This window comes from Amblyomma maculatum, chromosome 6, assembly GCF_055883805.1.
Source record: "Amblyomma maculatum isolate TAMU_Amacu chromosome 6, ASM5588380v1, whole genome shotgun sequence".
In the NCBI taxonomy this organism is placed as follows: domain Eukaryota; kingdom Metazoa; phylum Arthropoda; class Arachnida; order Ixodida; family Ixodidae; genus Amblyomma; species Amblyomma maculatum.
In genome coordinates this window covers 106,608,367-106,626,619 of record NC_139349.1, presented here as the reverse complement: position 1 = coordinate 106,626,619, position 18,253 = coordinate 106,608,367, and the positions used below count along the sequence as shown (strand labels likewise).

At 47.4% G+C, this 18,253-nt stretch overlaps 1 protein-coding gene across 3 annotated transcripts in view; it reads left to right on the top strand.

Moving 5' to 3' along the window:
* Nucleotides 1-18,253, top strand: part of BEAF-32 (Boundary element-associated factor of 32kD) — a 65,089-nt gene that overhangs the window by 34,910 nt on the left and 11,926 nt on the right. The window contains exon 1 of one of the 3 annotated variants that reach the window (XM_084607240.1): nucleotides 2,860-3,682. The exons of the other annotated variants lie outside the window; for them this stretch is intronic. Coding sequence (XP_084463366.1) covers nucleotides 3,454-3,682 — 229 coding nt within the window. The 5' untranslated portion in view covers nucleotides 2,860-3,453. Of the gene's footprint in view, nucleotides 1-2,859; nucleotides 3,683-18,253 lie in introns of those variants that run through there. 3 annotated transcript variants of the gene reach the window in all.

The window sequence follows — 18,253 nt, the reverse complement described above, 5'->3', positions numbered from 1 at the left end:
TAGGGTCTCGGTTGTTTGCTAGTATATTGTTCTAGAGGGCAGCTGTTGAGCGTTTGTTCGCCGATTGAACCGTATCGCTGTTATTGCCATTGCCGGTGTAACCTAGTGAAAGAGAGAGACAGTCACGCGTCACTACCCAAAGAGAATTTCTCAGAAGAGGAGGAGAGCCACGATTCTCCTTCTCGCGATTCTTCTTCGGAGAAATTCTCTTTGGCTTGTCAGAAAGCAAAAAGCACATCCATGCATGCAAGCATCTCTCAAATTCTGTGCCTCAGTATATTGCAAAAACGCTTAAATAGCTGCGCTCAAATTTCGCAATAGGGAGCATCGTAATCGTCCATAGATTTTTCTTTTAAATAACGATAAACGTCGTGGGAATTGGATTAGAGCAGACAAAGTTACAATTCGGAGTAACAGGAACCTAGCGATCACCCTGCAGTGACCAAATAGATGTTTGTCTCTAGAATTTCCTAAGGCAGCTCCTTCTAAGAAAAAAAAAATGCTTGTAAATTTCTTAAGCATCAACTGACTAAAAATTTGTAATGCCGAACATTTGTGTCACTGTACTGTCTGCGTTGTTTTTTTACACAGAATGCGGGAATTATTTAAACAGTTGAGCTCTGCCTTCAATTAAGGGTTTGAGGCGATATCGTAGGCGACTACCCGACATGTAAAGCCACGCTTTAATCAAGCCGTAGGAACGTGCCTGCGAGGCCCTAGGTGTAGATGTGCTTGACTTGGTATCCAACGGCATTGGAAGGTTTAATCCTATTCCACCTGCCCACCTCAAAGAGCAACCCGGGTTTGCACCTCATCCCTATTTCCTGATATCATGTGGTCTCATTAAGTCACACAACCCGTCGAAGAATCATTGTGCGGCAATGTCAGCTGTCAGCTACCACCTACCAGCACTGCGCCTCTCACAGTGCCGACGACGGAGTTTCTGGGTTACTGACCTTTAACGCCTCACTTTAAAAAAAAAAAAAAAAAGAGAAACCAATTCGGACACTTGCACGTAGATAAAAATTACTCAAGCTAAAGTTGTGCGTTTCTAGAAGCGCTTTCTCCTGATTTTTGAATTTGGACGCTTTAATTAGGTCGGATGGTGTGACAAATGCGGCTATCAAGTCAATAAACGAAATAACATGGTACCCAATTTGCATCACCGCCTTTCTGTTGCGTTACAAACGGGCCCTAATGGACCCCGCCGGATTGGCTCAATGGTTAGGGCCCCCCGACTAAACGTCATTGGAGCCGGGTTCGATCCCCACCGCATACAGAGGCTGCGTTTTGGTAGAAGCGTAACACAAAAGGCTGCTTACTGTGCTTTGTCAGCGCACGTTAAAGAATCCCAGGAGGTCAGAGTTGCAAGGACCCGTCAGCTATACGGGCTTTCTCATTATAGAGATTTAGCATACCGTGATCCGCCACCTACCACTCGTGGGCGGAGCGTACAAGCTGATTGGTTGCAATGCTGCAGGTCTATGTGCCGACATCCAGTATGTGGCGCCATCCATCGGCATCAAATTGATCTGGGTATGCGCGGTGGCGGATCACGGTAGCGGATCGCGGATCACGGTGTGCTAAATCTCTCTATTGCCTGACTAGATTTGGGACGTTAAACGCTTTGAAACGAAAACTAAAACCAGAGCAATAAGGATTACGCTCACCCTTTCGGCGATGCTGCCGCCACTGCCTTCTGTTCTATAGTTTTCTCTTTAATCACGTGTATTATACGCGATTGTCTACTTAGACATGCCTGCCGTGTATGTCCGCATAGGACAGGTAGTAACCGCAGATCCGGACCATGAAATGGCAATAGGACAATAAAATTGCGATGGAGCGCATTTAAGAAGTATTCGCAGATTATGAGTAGCAGCTTACCGGTATCGCTCAAGAGAAAAGTATACAACAGTTGCATCGTACCTGTACTCACCTATGGGACTGAAACGTGGAGGCTAACCATGAGGGTTCTACTTAAGTTGAGGACAACGCAGAGAGAATAAATGGGCATGGACGGGGCATCTAGTGCGAAGAGAGAATAACCGATGGTCGAAAACGGTAACGAATTGGATACCAAGGGAAGGAAAACCTAGCAGGGGGCGTTAGAAAGTTATGTGGGCGGATGTTAAGAAGTTTGCTGGAGTCAAGTGGATGTAGCTAGCACAGGACCAGGTTAATTGAAGAAATACAAGATAGGCCCTCGCCCTGCAGTGGATATAGTCCGGATGATGATAGTCATATGTGCATCGTGTCAGTGAGTATCGTGTCGCATGCAGCACATCAAATATTTCTGCAACTTGTCGTGCAGGCGTTTTTACTGTGTCAACAAGTGGCAACGTCAGTCAAAGAAAAATGCGGGAGAATATAGGAATGTGCTTTTAATAGCTACCATCTTAATTTCTTCAGAAGGCTGAACTCTTTTCTTAGAGAGCTTATGCTCTGCTGGTACTTACGGGTTAGCTGTCAATATCAAAAGCATCGCAACCAGCGAGCTCGTGATGCTTGTCCCTTAAATCGTGCCATCATCTCGGGGTGCCGCATCTTGCACATCCGAAATAATACGCGACCTAAATGCCATCACCGGTGGTGACTATTCCTGGTTTCGCTAGATTTCAACACTTCGGAAAAGGGTAGCATCAGTGGCGACATAAGAGGCCAGAAAAAAGGGGATTACATAGTGGTTTTTTGTTTGAACTTTCCTCGATCCTACCGGCTTTCTAAGCTTTAAATGTTTTCCACCATTTTTCCCTTTGCAGCCCATCGCACGTCCATTCAGCCGTTCAAGTATGCCGCAGTCCTTTTTCGTCCTGCATCGGCATGCACGGTCAACGTGTGCGCTCCAGTTGTGTAATAGGCAAAGACGGTGAAGCGGGCAATTTACGAACCTCGCGACCGGCCAAACACGGTCGCCCGCGTCCTTGGTCTCCCTCCGTTCTTTCTACTCTTTTTTTTTTTCTTTCTAGTTTTGATCCGGCTCGAACACGATCTATCAGAAGTGAATTGTCTCATCTCGAGCCCGTTGGCCGCGCCCTCAGCTGCACCCGTGTTCGTCTTCTCCGAACCACACCCCTTTAGCTGCTGGAGAGCCCTAAAACGTGAGCCGTGCACGTCTTGCCACGGCAGCAACCGGGAAGTGCACGGAGACGGCAGCGTCTTCTTCTAGTTGGGCCGACCGCAAGATAGCTTGGGCCACGCTGGCAAGGAGGGGGGGATGCGGGGAAGGTGATCCACACCAAAGAAGAAGGCCGTTCGTACGATAACTACGCCCGACAAGCGGCGGGCGGCCCAGTCAGCGGCGGCCGCGGGCCGCGCGCGTCCAGATAGCGCCCCGTGGCCTTCCGTTACCGAGAAGCGGTGTCCGATTGTGGAGCGCGCTGGGCGCTTCAACTGACCGCGCCCACCAGCGGGCAATCTGGGTGCATTCGATTGGCGATAGGCGCCGAGACGAGCATGCTCGAGGACCGGAGACGCAAGCTCGCGGCCGCCGCCAGCCACGTGATGCCCGAGCCTCACTGGGGGTCCCGCGACCAGACTGCGCTACCCAAGCGGCGCTGCATTCTTCGAGGCATGGCCCCGTCGCAGCCGCCGCCGCTGGTGGCGGCGTCCTCAACGTGGATGACGACGGAGCGCGCGCAGGGGGGCCCCCCCGGACTCCTGCCCAGACCCGCTTTCCTCACACGTATGTAGTGCTGCAGCAGCATTGTAGTCGTGTCGCGGCGCATCTAAGAGGAGGAGAAGAGAGGAAGGGGTTGGGATTTGGTGAGGAGGAAAGAGAAGGAAAGAGATACCACCATGCAGAGCGCTCGTGCAAGCGGTGTAATGTACCGAGGCGGGAGCCGGTTCTTGTGGACTAGCTAGTGCTGGTGACGCAACAACTTGCCGTTGGTGTTAAAATACCCGGTACGGGGGAAAAAAGAAAGAAAAATATTGCGTGAAGCTGAATGTGCCGAACGGCACGGCAGTGACGATGCGCATATGTAGCGCTAGGTGCTTACCCCTGTGACAAGAATTACAGCTAGGCTGATAGGTAGCCATTGCTTGTGTGCAAATTCTGAACCTTTAATTTTAAACACTTATTATTTGATTGCGGGTTGTCGCTTTTATTTCATAAAATTAGGAATGCTAAGTGTCATCCGGTAAGCAACTTGCACACTGATGTCGTATCGTCATAGGCTATGTCGCTCATTGCCACGGTTTGAGAAGTTTCCTAAAAATGGCGTGTAAGTTACAAGGGACAAGGCAAGCGCGGGAAGATTACAGTGCGCCAGTGCACGGCTAGCCAGAGCTTGCCCTGGGAAAGGAGGACGGAGGGGTTGTAATTGTTGTGGTCAATAACCAACATATTTCATGGGGGGGGGGGGGGGGGAGGTGAGGTCGGACTGACTTGTGTTCATAATACGCGTGGTGCCGTGAAGTACTGTAGTCAGTTGTCCCCCTGTGGTACCAGATCCGGAGCTCGTTTATTTAATTGTATTTTAAAATTTAAATATACTACTAAAGCGTACACTTGAACGTAAACCGCGCGCAGTGGTATGGAGCTCCTGAATCTTATTCCCGAGTAGGGGCAATGGAGACAAAATCATATTTTTTTCTGAGCAACATTCAGACGGCTGAGCATCTCGCGACTCTCGCAACAAGATAAGCTGTCATCACCGGACCATTTTCGCATAAATTTCAACTGTTTAGTTTTTTATTCATGCTATGTAACGTGACCGGTGGTCGGCTGTTGTGAGTTTGCTTTTCTTTCACCTTCTACTTCTATTGTCTCGCGCGCGCGCACACACGCACGCACGCACGCACGCACGCACGCACGCACGCACACACACACACACACACACACACACACACACACACACACACACACACACACACACACACACACACACACACACACACACACACACACACACACACACACACACACACACACACACACACACACACACACACACACGCACACACACACACACACACACACACACACACACACACACACACACACACACACACACACACACACACACACACACACACACACACACACACAAAAGTTGCCGGAGCAGCCTGTGGCGGCAATACCTTATATAGCTCACATACTTTTGTTCTTAATAAGATAGCCTGATCGCCATTAAAATGTTTTAATCAGTCTATGTGCATGCTAACATAATTTGTCTCTTTGACCCTGCGAAGCTTTATGCGACATTTGTTAAAGAAAGGCAGCCAGTTTTTCACCAAAGCACGAAAAGTTCTCTTCAAGTTTGTGTCAGGATTCAGGACAACGACGGCATAGAGTTCAACGTGAAATGGTCTGGACTAATTAGGCGATGCATTTTGGCTTTGCAACAAAGTTGTTCATTAACGCCTTGCAGTTGCTGCACTTTCAACAAAACATGTTGGTGTGCGAGCTGTACTTTATCATATTAGTAACGGGGAAAAAACAGCCAGATTTTAATGTATACGCTTAACACCTCGAAATTACTAACGGCATTTACCTCGGGGAGTTCGCATTGACGTCGTTCTCATCGCCAACCAGGGTTAACAATTATTGAAGATAGTTCTTTTTATATCCCGCTGAACAGCCACCGTCGAAAGGTTATGGACCGCGCAGTATTTAGCGGGACGTCTTGATTTCGACTTCGCATTTGCACCCAGCTTGGAAGAGGTGTAATAAAATGTGTAATCAGGGTAATGGGTGTGCATTAGATATTAAAGCGCAGAATCTGAAGCGACGCTCCTTGATTGATGAAAAGAAAGTCTTGTTCGCCACCATCGTGCCCCGTGAACTTATGGCGCCAAGTGAACGTTTTTTTTTACTCATTTTCCTCTTTTGTATGGTGTGTTTTGCCTGAAGAGAAGAGCGTTGAGGTGACCGTGGCATCAAGAGAAAAAGCGAGGGAAACAAAAAAAAAATAAAAATAACCGATTCTCTTAACAGCATTAGAAGCTTTACAGCTGCCGACTCGGCCACAACCTTTGTCTTCTACGGTGATCATTGGAATGACTGTGGCAACATGGTTTTCTCCCTAATAATATTTAGCCTAAATCAGAGTACACTCAGCGGAGCTCATTGTATTTAGCGACCTAATAAACTTGCAATTCTCAGGGAAATTTTATGTATCTGGAAAAATCAGTGCATGGCCTGCCATGCCATCAAAAATGTGACCAAGTCAGTCACAAGTATAGACGGAGATTTACGCAGTGTTCTCCCGTGAATTTCAGTCGTGAATTTCAGTCGTGAATTTCAGCCGTGAATTTCAGTCGTGAATTCCCAACACATGGTTCAATCACAATGGCATGTTTTTTCCCTTGTTATTGTGTACGCAATGACGTAAGTTCATTTTAGTTGTTCTTCCAGTTCTTCCAGTATTATTGAAATAATAACGGTAAACAAGGAAAAGTTATGAAATTTCAAAAGAGCAGCTTGCCAGACACCTTGGATCCGGTCCCAGTCTGGCTCCTTCGCCTGCATGTTGGACAGACTTTGTGGCTGAGCATTTCGCGCCAAATTGTATAGGGATACCTGGAAGCCTTATCGTTAGATATGTGACAAGTATCTTGTATCTCCCGGATGTTTTCACGACGTGAGTGGGCTTATCGCAAGCGCGTGTAATGCCCCGTTTTGACCTGTAATGCTGTGTGCGCTCACTCGCTGGTACACTGTACGGTCAGCGGAATTTCGTAAAGCGTTGAAAGTTGTGTGTGCTTACACTGTAGTTTACAGTAAAAACTCTACTACGGATAGATTAGAAGCATTCTCACCGGTATATTTACATAACCACGCTTCGTTCCGTCCAATTATTTTCCAGTATCTATTGTCTATCTTAAGTTTTTACTCAAAGCAGGAGTAAGAGAGCTTGCCCCTGATCGAAGAAGGGAGTTTCACTGTACACAGCGATACTTTTAGCACCTTCCTTCAGGTCATCGTGATCGGGAGCCCCAGAAACGTACTGTTAGTTGCTCGCTTTAATGATATGAAGATACTACTGTTATTAGCAAACGTATTCAGCGGACGCCGGTAAGCGAACAGGTGCACCCGTATGCAGACAAGAACTACCGGGATCAAGGTCAAATAATTGTGTCCCTTCGTCGATTTGTTGTCACAAAAATATCAGGAAATCGTAATGTGCCGCTTTTTAAAATCTGCCTCTATCCCTATGCAAATTATTCCTTCAGAAACCCTTCGCGGTGACTGCACCGAATCTGTAAGAAATCGTGGAAGTTGTGTAAGGCGAGGTCTTGGGCGCTGAATCAATTTCAAAAAAGAAGAAAATGTTGAGGAGTAAGCTGGCATGTTTTTTATTTCTTGCCCGAAACGTGCGCTTGAACCCGAGTATATCCTCTCAGCATACTCCGTGAACTTGCTTTTGATTTTCTTGAAAGGGGACTACTGGATTTTGGTTGGTAATCGTTGATTAAAACAGTCAAGGGGTCGACGGCCCAGATCTAGGGGTCGGCCTAGACTTTTTGGAATCTGGCAGCCTTTAGAGCGAGACCGATGAGCGTTCGTTGGTCGTCCAGGGTAGAGCTGCGTAGACAAGCCTTCCAGGTATGTTGTGTGGGTGTTGGCATGGGTTGTCGTGGAGATGTCCCGACCATATGAAGGAGGTCTGCTGGGATATTGCAGTGTTTACACTTCGGCATATACCGTTCAGGAAATATATTATGGAATCTTTTGGGATTGGGGAAAGTGTCTGTCTGGAGTTGGCGCCACATGACGGCCTCTGTCTTTGTAAGGTCTTGGTGCGCACCTGGATAGAGTTTGCGAGAAAGGCGATAGTGTTGGAGCAGGTCGCGTGAAGTGATTATGGTGTCCTTCCTGACCAAGGCGGGCATGTTGGGGGCGGGATGATAAGCTGCTCGGAAAGTGAGCCCTCGAACTAGCTCATCTGCTCCCTCATTACCATTGAGACCTATGTGGGCTAGAGCCCATATCAGGAGGGTCAGGTGTTTAGGAGGATTTGATATGAGTACGCGAAACGCTTCGACTGAAATACGGCCATGAGTAAAATTAAGAACGGCTGGAGCGTTTCACCGTCTTATCTATATGCAGTCTTCCGTCGACCTGCGCACCAATGACTTTAACCGAAACTTGTTTCGGTTTAATGGTTTAATGTGCCAATGCGAATCACGCCACGAGAGACGCCGTAGTGGAGGGCTTCGGCAACGGGGGGTTAATTAACGTCCGCTGACATGGTGCAGTTACACGGGTGCTTAGCTCTTCGCACCATCGCAAACCTTCCGAGGCGGCCGGATTCAATCCCGCATTCTTGGGTATATAGCAGTCGAGCGCCTTAACCACTACGTCACCGCGACGGGGTAACCGCGCAACTGAAGTTGCAATAGAGGCTAGCGTAAGTTAAAGCTAAACGCGCAGCGTATAATTGCCGTGTTAAGAGGATGAAGGTAGTGGATTTGTGATGGACATTGTTGATTTTCGATGAAATTGTGGTAAGCATCGACACAAAAGAATTGTCCAATGTTATTGGTCTGCTGTGTTTCATCACGTTCACGCTTTCTTTTCTTCTTCCTTGTGCTGCTGTAAAAGTGTCCTAGAGGTTAGAGGATAATTCCGGGTTTTTTTTTTTTCGACATCGGCTTATTCTGGCATCACTTTTACTGTAGGCTTTCCTCTCCGCTGTAATACGTTCTACCAAACAAATTCTTCCGAATTTGAGCGTCGTGCCATAATTCATTCCTACGCTGCTAGATTTTAAAATTTGCCGTCTTTTTTTTTTTTTTTTTCCTCAGTTTAGGCGATTTCTGCGGGCAGCATTTCGTTTGCGATGACACAAACATCATACCCTCGTTATTGCTCGCTCCTTGTGTTAAATTTTGAGGTCTGTATTAGGCCATTTAAGGCATGTTGTGAACTGCGTGCTGATTTGCTGCCCTACATCACCCAAAACATCGTTACTGACTACGTAATCAGCTTTGTTACGATTTGCCGCTTTTGTTTTTATTTTAAATACAGTTCTACATAGAATCTTAAGATGTGGTTCGTTGTGTCGGAGACATGGAACACCAAGGAATCTAATGCAATCAATATATCAAATGATATAAAAAAGAACACGGAGTTGCCCTTTAAGGAGAAAATGTTGGGCAAATAATGGAGCGCTTAATGCTTCCTTTCATCTTGCACGCACACCAAACTTCCCAAGATGTCACCGCGGTTCTGTTGTGGAAGCAGCCTGTGAAGCGATGCCTGTGTTTCATGCTTAGCTCTTTTCTTTCTTATAAAGCCCTAATTTGTTCTCGATAAAGTACCTCTCATATATTAGAATGTGCTAATCGGTCGATGCAGGCTAACTGCAATTCGTACCCATTCTTCTTTTCAAACTTTCGGCATCTCAGTTTTGCATAGAGTGAGAAATGTCCCTTTATATGTGCACCAGAAAAATGCGTAATGTGCAACGTGCTTTGGTTCAATCAGACGATGCAGTCTGGCCCTAAGACGAAGTTAACTAACGCCGCGCACGTACTGCATTTTTGTGTGCCGTTTTCATTTTTTCTCTTTGCTTTTTCAGTAGTGGTATACTGTATATCTAAACACCTGGAAATAACTATTGAATTTTACGCAGGGCAACTCGAATCAGCGTTGGCGTATTCGCCGATCTCATTAAAGTTTTTGCATAGCTCTTTTTTTAACAGCCGCCATGGAAAGTTTATGGAACGCCCATGGTATTAAAGGGACATTTTAATTTCAGCGCCTCATTGCACTCAGCTTGGAGAAGGTATAACCAGCCTAACGATTTGTGGACGAACCGGGCAGGGCACAGTTTCATCTCGAGTTGTGTGCCGTGGAATTAAAAAAAAAAGAAAAAAAGAGAGAGGCATTTCATTTTTTCCGGTCTTTTTCACCTCTCTTCAGCGCTGCTTATTTTGCATAGGATACGAGTGCATAACGTGGGCGTGGTATTCCAAGAAGAGAAATGGAGCGTGACATAGAAAAAAAGAAAGGTGGCTATTTTGAAAAAAAATCTAAAGATGATTATGATACTCTCTAATGCGAAATATGAGCGCAGCTATCAAAGCGTTTTTGCAATATATTGAGACAAAAAATAATATTGAGAGGTGCTTGTACGTATGTGTGTGCAGTTACATAGCGCTCTTTACTTTTCTGGCGAACCAAAGATAATTATTCAAAAGAAGAGCAAGAAAAGCAGCTAGCTAGCGGAACGAAGTCTGCGGCTCTTCTTTCTTGCCTTCTGCGGAATTCTTTTTGGATCGTGATTCTGTCGTGACTCTGGACTCTCTTTTGTTATTTTACACCGACCACAACGGCGACACGGCCAAAGCACTTTTTATGGAGTTCTCCCCAGTGCCTCTAACCTTGGACAGTATTTTAGGTCCCTTAGCCTGCCCTAGGCAACAGAGACAAGCAATGAACTTTCTGTTTGAATATTTAAAAGACATTGGGCTTCTTGACAAGCTATAGCTTCACGCAGTTTTCAAGCTATGAACGTTGTGCGCTTACTGATCACTGTCATGCATTTTTCACGCTGTCAATTTGGTAAGCTCATTTTTAGTACTATGGATCTCATCACTTTAACATTTAACATTCCTCGACGATGAACTTTATCAGTACGCATTTAATGATCACATTCTATCTCCCCCTAAATTTATTTCATTTATTTCAACTCCTCTCTGATTCCGCCTTTATCTCCCCAATTCCCTTTCCTACGAATGTCAGCTGCTTTGTAAAATATTGTTTTTTACAGCAAAATAAGTCACCACGTTCCAGGTTCTTCCCATGATCATTTGTAGACTGCATGGTCTGAGCGATTATGGCAAAGTTATTCCTTCATCAATTTTAGCTTAACTCTCAACGCACTCAACGGGTTTGGCCGCAGCTATGAAATATTCGTCCTTGGGCTACCCGTTGACTGCTACCGTGGCTGTGTATTTCACTCCAGACTGTCTGGGGGTTGCTTTGCTAAGCTTCTTATCGCTGGGCATATGATGCGACTGACGACCATGTTAACTGTATTGTTTCGCCCGGGAGTTTTCACGGCGTGACCTTGTTTCTCGTGGGATCCTAGGTAAGTTTTCCACTGTACAGATGCCATGAGCACGGACTGTTGTGTACTTTCACTCAGCCGCCACTGGAGTGTCTCAGGTCCATAGTAGAACGTTAAGTGAATAATAATAATAATAATAATAATAATAATAATAATAATAATAATAATAATAATAATAATAATAATAATAATAATAATAATAATAATAATAATAATAATATGTCGTGACGCTGGGGCTACGTCGACCCGGCCTTCACTTGGTAGCGTGCAGAGACTCGGGGTTGAAGTAGGATTGAATCTTCGAAGTTGGTGAAATATGTACAAGCAGGTTTAATGGCACTTTGAGAAACTTATTTACAAGAATATTTACACGAAAAAGAAGGGTACATCAGCAAAATGGCAAGCGTTAAGAGTTCATAGCGAGAAGCGACTGGATGAGCCGTTTACCCAGGGCCCAGAGCGACATTTCGTGCTCTGCAGCGTCCTTAAAACCCCCTATGTCCAGCCCCTCCCTGAAGATGCTGACCAACCAAATCCAGGGCACGCCCCTCAGATATCGGCATCCAATCGAACACATCACTGCACTGATGGTCTGAAGCACTGACTGGTCCGGCATTAATTCGTTGGGCGTGATCACTTGTTGGCGGGAAAAGCTTGGGAACGGCGAGGAGAGGAGGTACATTTCTATTCTTCAGCAAAGAAACCACAGGCTGGTTCTGACAAGTGGGTTTACTTCTCAGAAACCCAAGTGCACGTGGGCGCCGCATTCGCTCCCAGCATTGTCCGTTTTCGACAATTGCAAATCTTTCCTGCATTCCTGGGAAATCACTTAATGGCTGTATGCGTCATGCTCCTTTCTTGTCCTACACGTCAGCGGACGTGTCACTCTGTCGTCTCCTTTGTCCAGTAGGCATTCCTTACTGGACGATAGGGCTTCTCGACTGGAAGGGTGAACAAAAGAAAGAAAGCACTTCCTGCATTTCCCGCAGGGGGACGTTTCTTTGTGTTTTTCCAGACGTTCTCTTGACAGGGTCAATTTGGCATTTGCAGGGTGTCCACAAAGCAAAACAGGCTTACAAAACAGGATTCCTGGAAACAGGCTCACTTAGAGCCATTGGACCATCACCACATATCCACAGCACTTATTCATGCCCACAGGCGAACAATAGAGCGCGCCAAGGCGGATGCACGGTCGTAACAGCCTCCTCCCCCGCCAGAAGAGTCTCGGAGGGCAGCAGTCGCAGCTGCTGCATGAAGAGATGACTTAATGGCCTGCACGTGAACGCTTGAAGCTCGCTGTTGCTTGTCGCGTTGTCTTGATTGTTGTAGGCCAAATTGCTCGAGCTGTCTGAAACTCAACCACATGTCTAAACAAGCACTCGGCTCCCGTCTGAAGAGACCAGGTTAAAAGAAAACTGCCATTGTTGTTCGAGAAAAGCCCACTCTCAAAACGTTCAGGACCCACGTATGCCTCGAAAACCAAACGTGCTGCTTTACATAGTCACATATATTCAAGCGCACGAAAAAAAAAAGAAAAAAACCTGATTATCAATTTGGATACATGGTGAGGAACACCTCGGACTGCTTAGAAACAGCGGCTAAGCGCGTCCGCATTCCCATTTAACTTCCCCTTTTTGTATCTTATTTCAAAATTGTACTGCTGTAAAATCAAGCTCCACCTAAGAAGGCGACTGTTCTTCGATGTCGCAGTTTGCAGCCAAGCCAGGGGACAATGGTCCGTCTCTACGGTGAATTTGGCCCCTCCAAGATAGCACTTCAATTTTTGAATGGCCCATACAATGCAAGCGCACTCTTTCTCTGACGCGCTATAAGCCCTCTCTCTAGAACTCAGTTTTCTGCTCAAGTAGAGCACGGGGTGCTCATTACCGTCGTCATCTCTCTGGCAGAGAACAGCACCTAGCCCTCGATCACTGGCATCACACTGGACCGTGAATTCTCGGTCATAGTCTGGAGCTCGCAATACCGGACGGCTAATCAGCACAGCCTTCAGGTTTACGAAGGAGGCTTCCTTTTGTTCGTCCCAGACTACATTTGTCGGTTCTGTCTTGCGGAGAGCGTCGGTCAGAGGGCTAGCCAAAGCTGAATAGTTAGGGATGTAGTGATTGTAGTACCCAGTCAGACCCAGGAATGCTCGAATTTCCGTCTTCGTGCTCGGCCGCGGGTAGTCTGCTACCGCAGAAATCTTAATCTCGCTGGGTTTCCTGAAACCTTGACCTACATTGTGACACAAGTAGTCCACGGTCGCCCTTGCAGGCAACATTTCTCGGCCTTTACGGTTAGTCCAGCTTGACGCAAAAGGCTCAGTACAGCTCTTAGATGTACCATATGGTCCGCCCATGAGTCGGAAAAAACCGCAATGTAGTCTAAATAAGGCACCGCGAATGTTTCACACCCCTTTAAAACCCTATCCATGAGTCGGGAAAAACAAAATGGAGCATTTTTGAGCCCGAAACTCATCATTGTTGGCTGGTAGCTGCCCGTCGGAGTGACGAAAGCCGCGTATCTGCTGGCGCGTTCAGTGAGCGGTACTTGCCAGTATCCTCGAGTAAGGTCCAGCGTAGTCACATATGCCGCTCTACTGACCTGTTCTACTCTCTCCTCAATATTCGGAATAGGATACACTTGATCCCTGGTGAGAGAATTTAGCTTTCGGTAGTCTACCACAGGCCTAGGGTCTTTACCTGGAGCTTCTACTAAGATCATAGGCGAAGCATAATCGCTTTCCGAGGGTTTTATTACTCCCAATTCCAGCATGCGAGTTACTTCCCTATCCAGAATTTCTCTTTGCCTTGGAGAAAATCGGTAGCACCTTGATCGCACTGGCACGTCTGAAGTCAGCTCAATATCGTGCTCAGTCAAATCAGTTCTGCCTGGCCTGTCCACGAAGCAGGCCTCAAACTCTGTTATTATCTCGCCCAGATCGGACAGCTGGGATTTCTTTAGTTCTCCTCTCTGCTCCGTCTTTTTGAGAAGCTCCTGAGCGTTGCTTCCCTTTCCGCTGAGGCAAATCAAGTTGTCCCCCATCTCCTCGGGAAGGTTTAACGTTAGATTTACCTCGGCTTGCTCCATAGCTAAGTCCTCTCGGGTTCCACTTAAAAGTCTCGGGAGATTACTAGACACTGGCGGAAAGAGGTTATTCTCAAGAACGTCCTCATTCCGCGTCTCATCAAGCTCACTTTCAAGTTGATTTATCTGAGATGCCTCGCTCTCAAAGTTTTCTGACCTGCTATCTTCCGCATTTACCACTGTTTTAACTGCCGTTTCCTCAGCTGTGGATTTTTCTGGAATGAGCAGTGTAGCTAGTTCTCGCGCCTTTGAACGGGTTAAGGCTTGCACAACTCTGTTTCCGAAAAGGATGCCCCTCTTTCGCAGTAGCATGTCCGATTTGTTAGAAAACAAATACGGATAGCACTTAGGAAGCTTTCCTGAAACGGCAGCCTCGGTTGTTAACTTGCCGAAAGGGCCCTCGATGACCACGTTCGCGATTGGCAAGCACACACTCTGTTCCTCCACTACCTGGCGGATCCATGCACACTGTCCTGTATAGTCGGAAGGCGACACATACGCCGGATGGACAACATCCATCGTTGCGGCCGAATCGCGCAGTACCTTGCAAGGCTTCCCGTTGACTACTAGGTCATGCAGGTAGGGTTCTAAAAGCTGCATATTTTCATCGCAGTCCCTGACATACGAGAAAGCAATCTTTTCTTTCCGGCAGTTGACGGCAATGTGACCCTGCTCATTACACCTAAAGCATGTGAGCGGCTTCCTAGCCTCAAGCTTATTCTTTGTGTTCTGCGCGTTGGTCACTTCCCCACTTTTCTCACTGCCGTCCTTTCTAGGGCGTTTGCCTGAAGAAGCCTTCCTTTCTTCGTTTGCAAATCTAGCAAAGTGCCTTTTCTGACGGTTATTCGCACTGAACTTGGGATTGCGGGGCCTATCCACTGCTGGGTTGCTGAATTGTCGGCGCGAAGCGTACTCCTCAATGAGTTCGGCAGCTTCAGTTGCCGACTTAATGTCGCCTCGGTCCTGTAACCAATTTCTTTCTTTTTCTGGGAGGCAGTTATAAAACTGCTCCAAGAGAATTCGCTCGATTACAGCGTCCCTATCACTGTAGGAATCTGTGCTCTTTAGCCACTCGCCCAAATTTACTCTTAAATTGTACAGGAATTCAGGGTAACTCTCGTCCCTGGACTTAGTAGCGTTCCGAAAACGTTGTCTGAACGCCTCGGCGCTAAGCCTATACTTTCTCAGAAGGCAAGCTTTGACCTTCTCGTAGTTGTCCGCCTCCTCCTTGCTTAGCCGCGCGACAACCTCCGCTGCCTCGCAGGGCAGAACCGTCAATAATCTCTGAGACCAAGTGTCTCGCTGGAAGGACAGTTTTTCGCAAGTTCGCTCAAAGTTAGCCAGATACAGACCGATATCCCCTGATATCACATATGGCTGCATGTACTTTGACATCTTGAAATCTGCCTCCTTGTTGAGAAGAGGCACCGCTAGCTGGGGACAATTGCCCGACCTCTTGCTCAACTCTAGTTCTAATTTCCGGAGCTCAATTTCTAGCTCCAGCCTTTTTGCTTCTCTTTCAATTTCACGCTTCTTTTCCTCTTTTTCCCTCTGAAGTTCACGCTTCTTTTCCTCTTTTTCCCTCTCAAGTTCACGCTTCTTTTCCTCTTTTTCCCTCTCAAGTTCACGCTCACGCCTCTTTTCCTCGTTTTCCCGCTCTTTCTGCTGTCTGAGATGCTCCTCCTTTTTTTGTCCGATGAGGTTCCATGCTTCACTGAGCTCCTCATCATCGGTTCCCAAATCAGTGATTGCTTTTATAATCAAGGGTTTTCGTGCCAAACCACTTGTATCAATTCCCAATTCCACACACAATTGCAACAGTTCCGGTTTCTGCAGCTTTTGTAGGTCCATGATCGCTCCGAGTGTCGGCTACTTCCAAAACAACAGTGCAAACTACCAAACCTAAAGGCGTTTCAACACTTTTTACCAGTTCTAAAATCTAACCCTGTTCTAGAACCTGGTCCACATCAGAAGAAAAGCCAAGCACTCACCCACACATGCGATCGATGTTCCGAGCTGCTCTCTTGTTGGCCGATTGTTGCGCCTGCTTGTTGCTTGAGATGCCACCTCCGATCACCAGATGTGGCTTGTAGATTCTGATCCACCTCGAATCACCAGATGTTGTAGCTTGTAGATCCAGATCCCACCTCCAGTCATCAGATGTTGTGGCTTGTAGATTCAGATCCCAACGCTGGACACCAGTTGTCGTGACGCTGGGGCTACGTCGACCCGGCCTTCACTTGGTAGCGTGCAGAGACTCGGGGTTGAAGTAGGATTTAATCTTCGAAGTTGGTGAAATATGTACAAGCAGGTTTAATGGCACTTTGAGAAACTTATTTACAAGAATATTTACACGAAAAAGAAGGGTACATCAGCAAAATGGCAAGCGTTAAGAGTTCATAGCGAGAAGCGACTGGATGAGCCGTTTACCCAGGGCCCAGAGCGACATTTCGTGCTCTGCAGCGTCCTTAAAACCCCCTATGTCCAGCCCCTCCCTGAAGATGCTGACCAACCAAATCCAGGGCACGCCCCTCAGATATCGGCATCCAATCGAACACATCACTGCACTGATGGTCTGAAGCACTGACTGGTCCGGCATTAATTCGTTGGGCGTGATCACTTGTTGGCGGGAAAAGCTTGGGAACGGCGAGGAGAGGAGGTACATTTCTATTCTTCAGCAAAGAAACCACAGGCTGGTTCTGACAAGTGGGTTTACTTCTCAGAAACCCAAGTGCACGTGGGCGCCGCATTCGCTCCCAGCATTGTCCGTTTTCGACAATTGCAAATCTTTCCTGCATTCCTGGGAAATCACTTAATGGCTGTATGCGTCATGCTCCTTTCTTGTCCTACACGTCAGCGGACGTGTCACTCTGTCGTCTCCTTTGTCCAGTAGGCATTCCTTACTGGACGATAGGGCTTCTCGACTGGAAGGGTGAACAAAAGAAAGAAAGCACTTCCTGCATTTCCCGCAGGGGGACGTTTCTTTGTGTTTTTCCAGACGTTCTCTTGACAGGGTCAATTTGGCATTTGCAGGGTGTCCACAAAGCAAAACAGGCTTACAAAACAGGATTCCTGGAAACAGGCTCACTTAGAGCCATTGGACCATCACCACATATCCACAGCACTTATTCATGCCCGCAGGCGAACAATAGAGCGCGCCAAGGCGGATGCACGGTCGTAACAAATAATAATAATAATTGGTTTGCAGGAAGGGAAAGGCGCAGTATCTGTCACACTTGTTTCTGTGGACACGTGAACCGCGCCATAAGGCAAGGGAGGAATGTGGGAGCGAAGTGGTTAGAGAGGAAGAGGAGCCGTAGTGGAGGGCTACGGAGTAATTTCGACCACTTGGGGGATCTTTTAATTTAGGGCTCTGCCCTGATGGGGCTGGTGCAGGTGGGTCACCGCTGCTTGCGGCGGGGGCTGGCCTGGCACCGAATTTTTATCTGTTGTAGGCCGTCATTGCACACGCCACCGCTGGTGATGGACAACGGCCGTTGTTGCGGCGCGCGCCTTTCTTTGCCTCTTGCTTTTCTTCCTTCTCTATATTCTCTTCTATCTGCACGAGGCAGCGAAGGTGGCTCAGCTACAGAGCCAGTAGCAGGCCCGTGCATTTTCTTTTCATTCTTCCTACAGCCACAACAACAACAACGTGTGCTGGTACAGGTGGGTCTCCGCCGCTTGTGGCATGCGGCTGGCCTGGCACCGAATTTTTATCTGTTGTAGGCCGTCATTGCACACGCCACCGCTGGTGGTGGACGGCGGCTGTTGTTGCGGCGCGCGTCTTTCATTCCCTCTTCCTTTTCTTTCTTTTCTATATTCTCTTCTATCTGCACGAGGCAGCGAAGGTGGCTCAGCTACATAGCCAGTAGCAGGCCCGTGCATTTCCTTTCCTTCTTCCTACAGCCACAACAACAACAACAACGTGCGCTGACATCGCACAGCACACAGACGCCTCTTCGTTTCGTCTCCATCGAAACGCAGCCGACGCGGTCGGGGTCGAACCCGGGTACTCCGGCACAGTAGTCGGGCGTCTTACCACTGCACCACCCCGGCGGGGCAAGAAAATTATGTGTGTACTGCACAATTAAAGATCGAGAACATCCAAACCAGAGAGGGCCTCGGCCTCTATTCAGGCGCGCTTC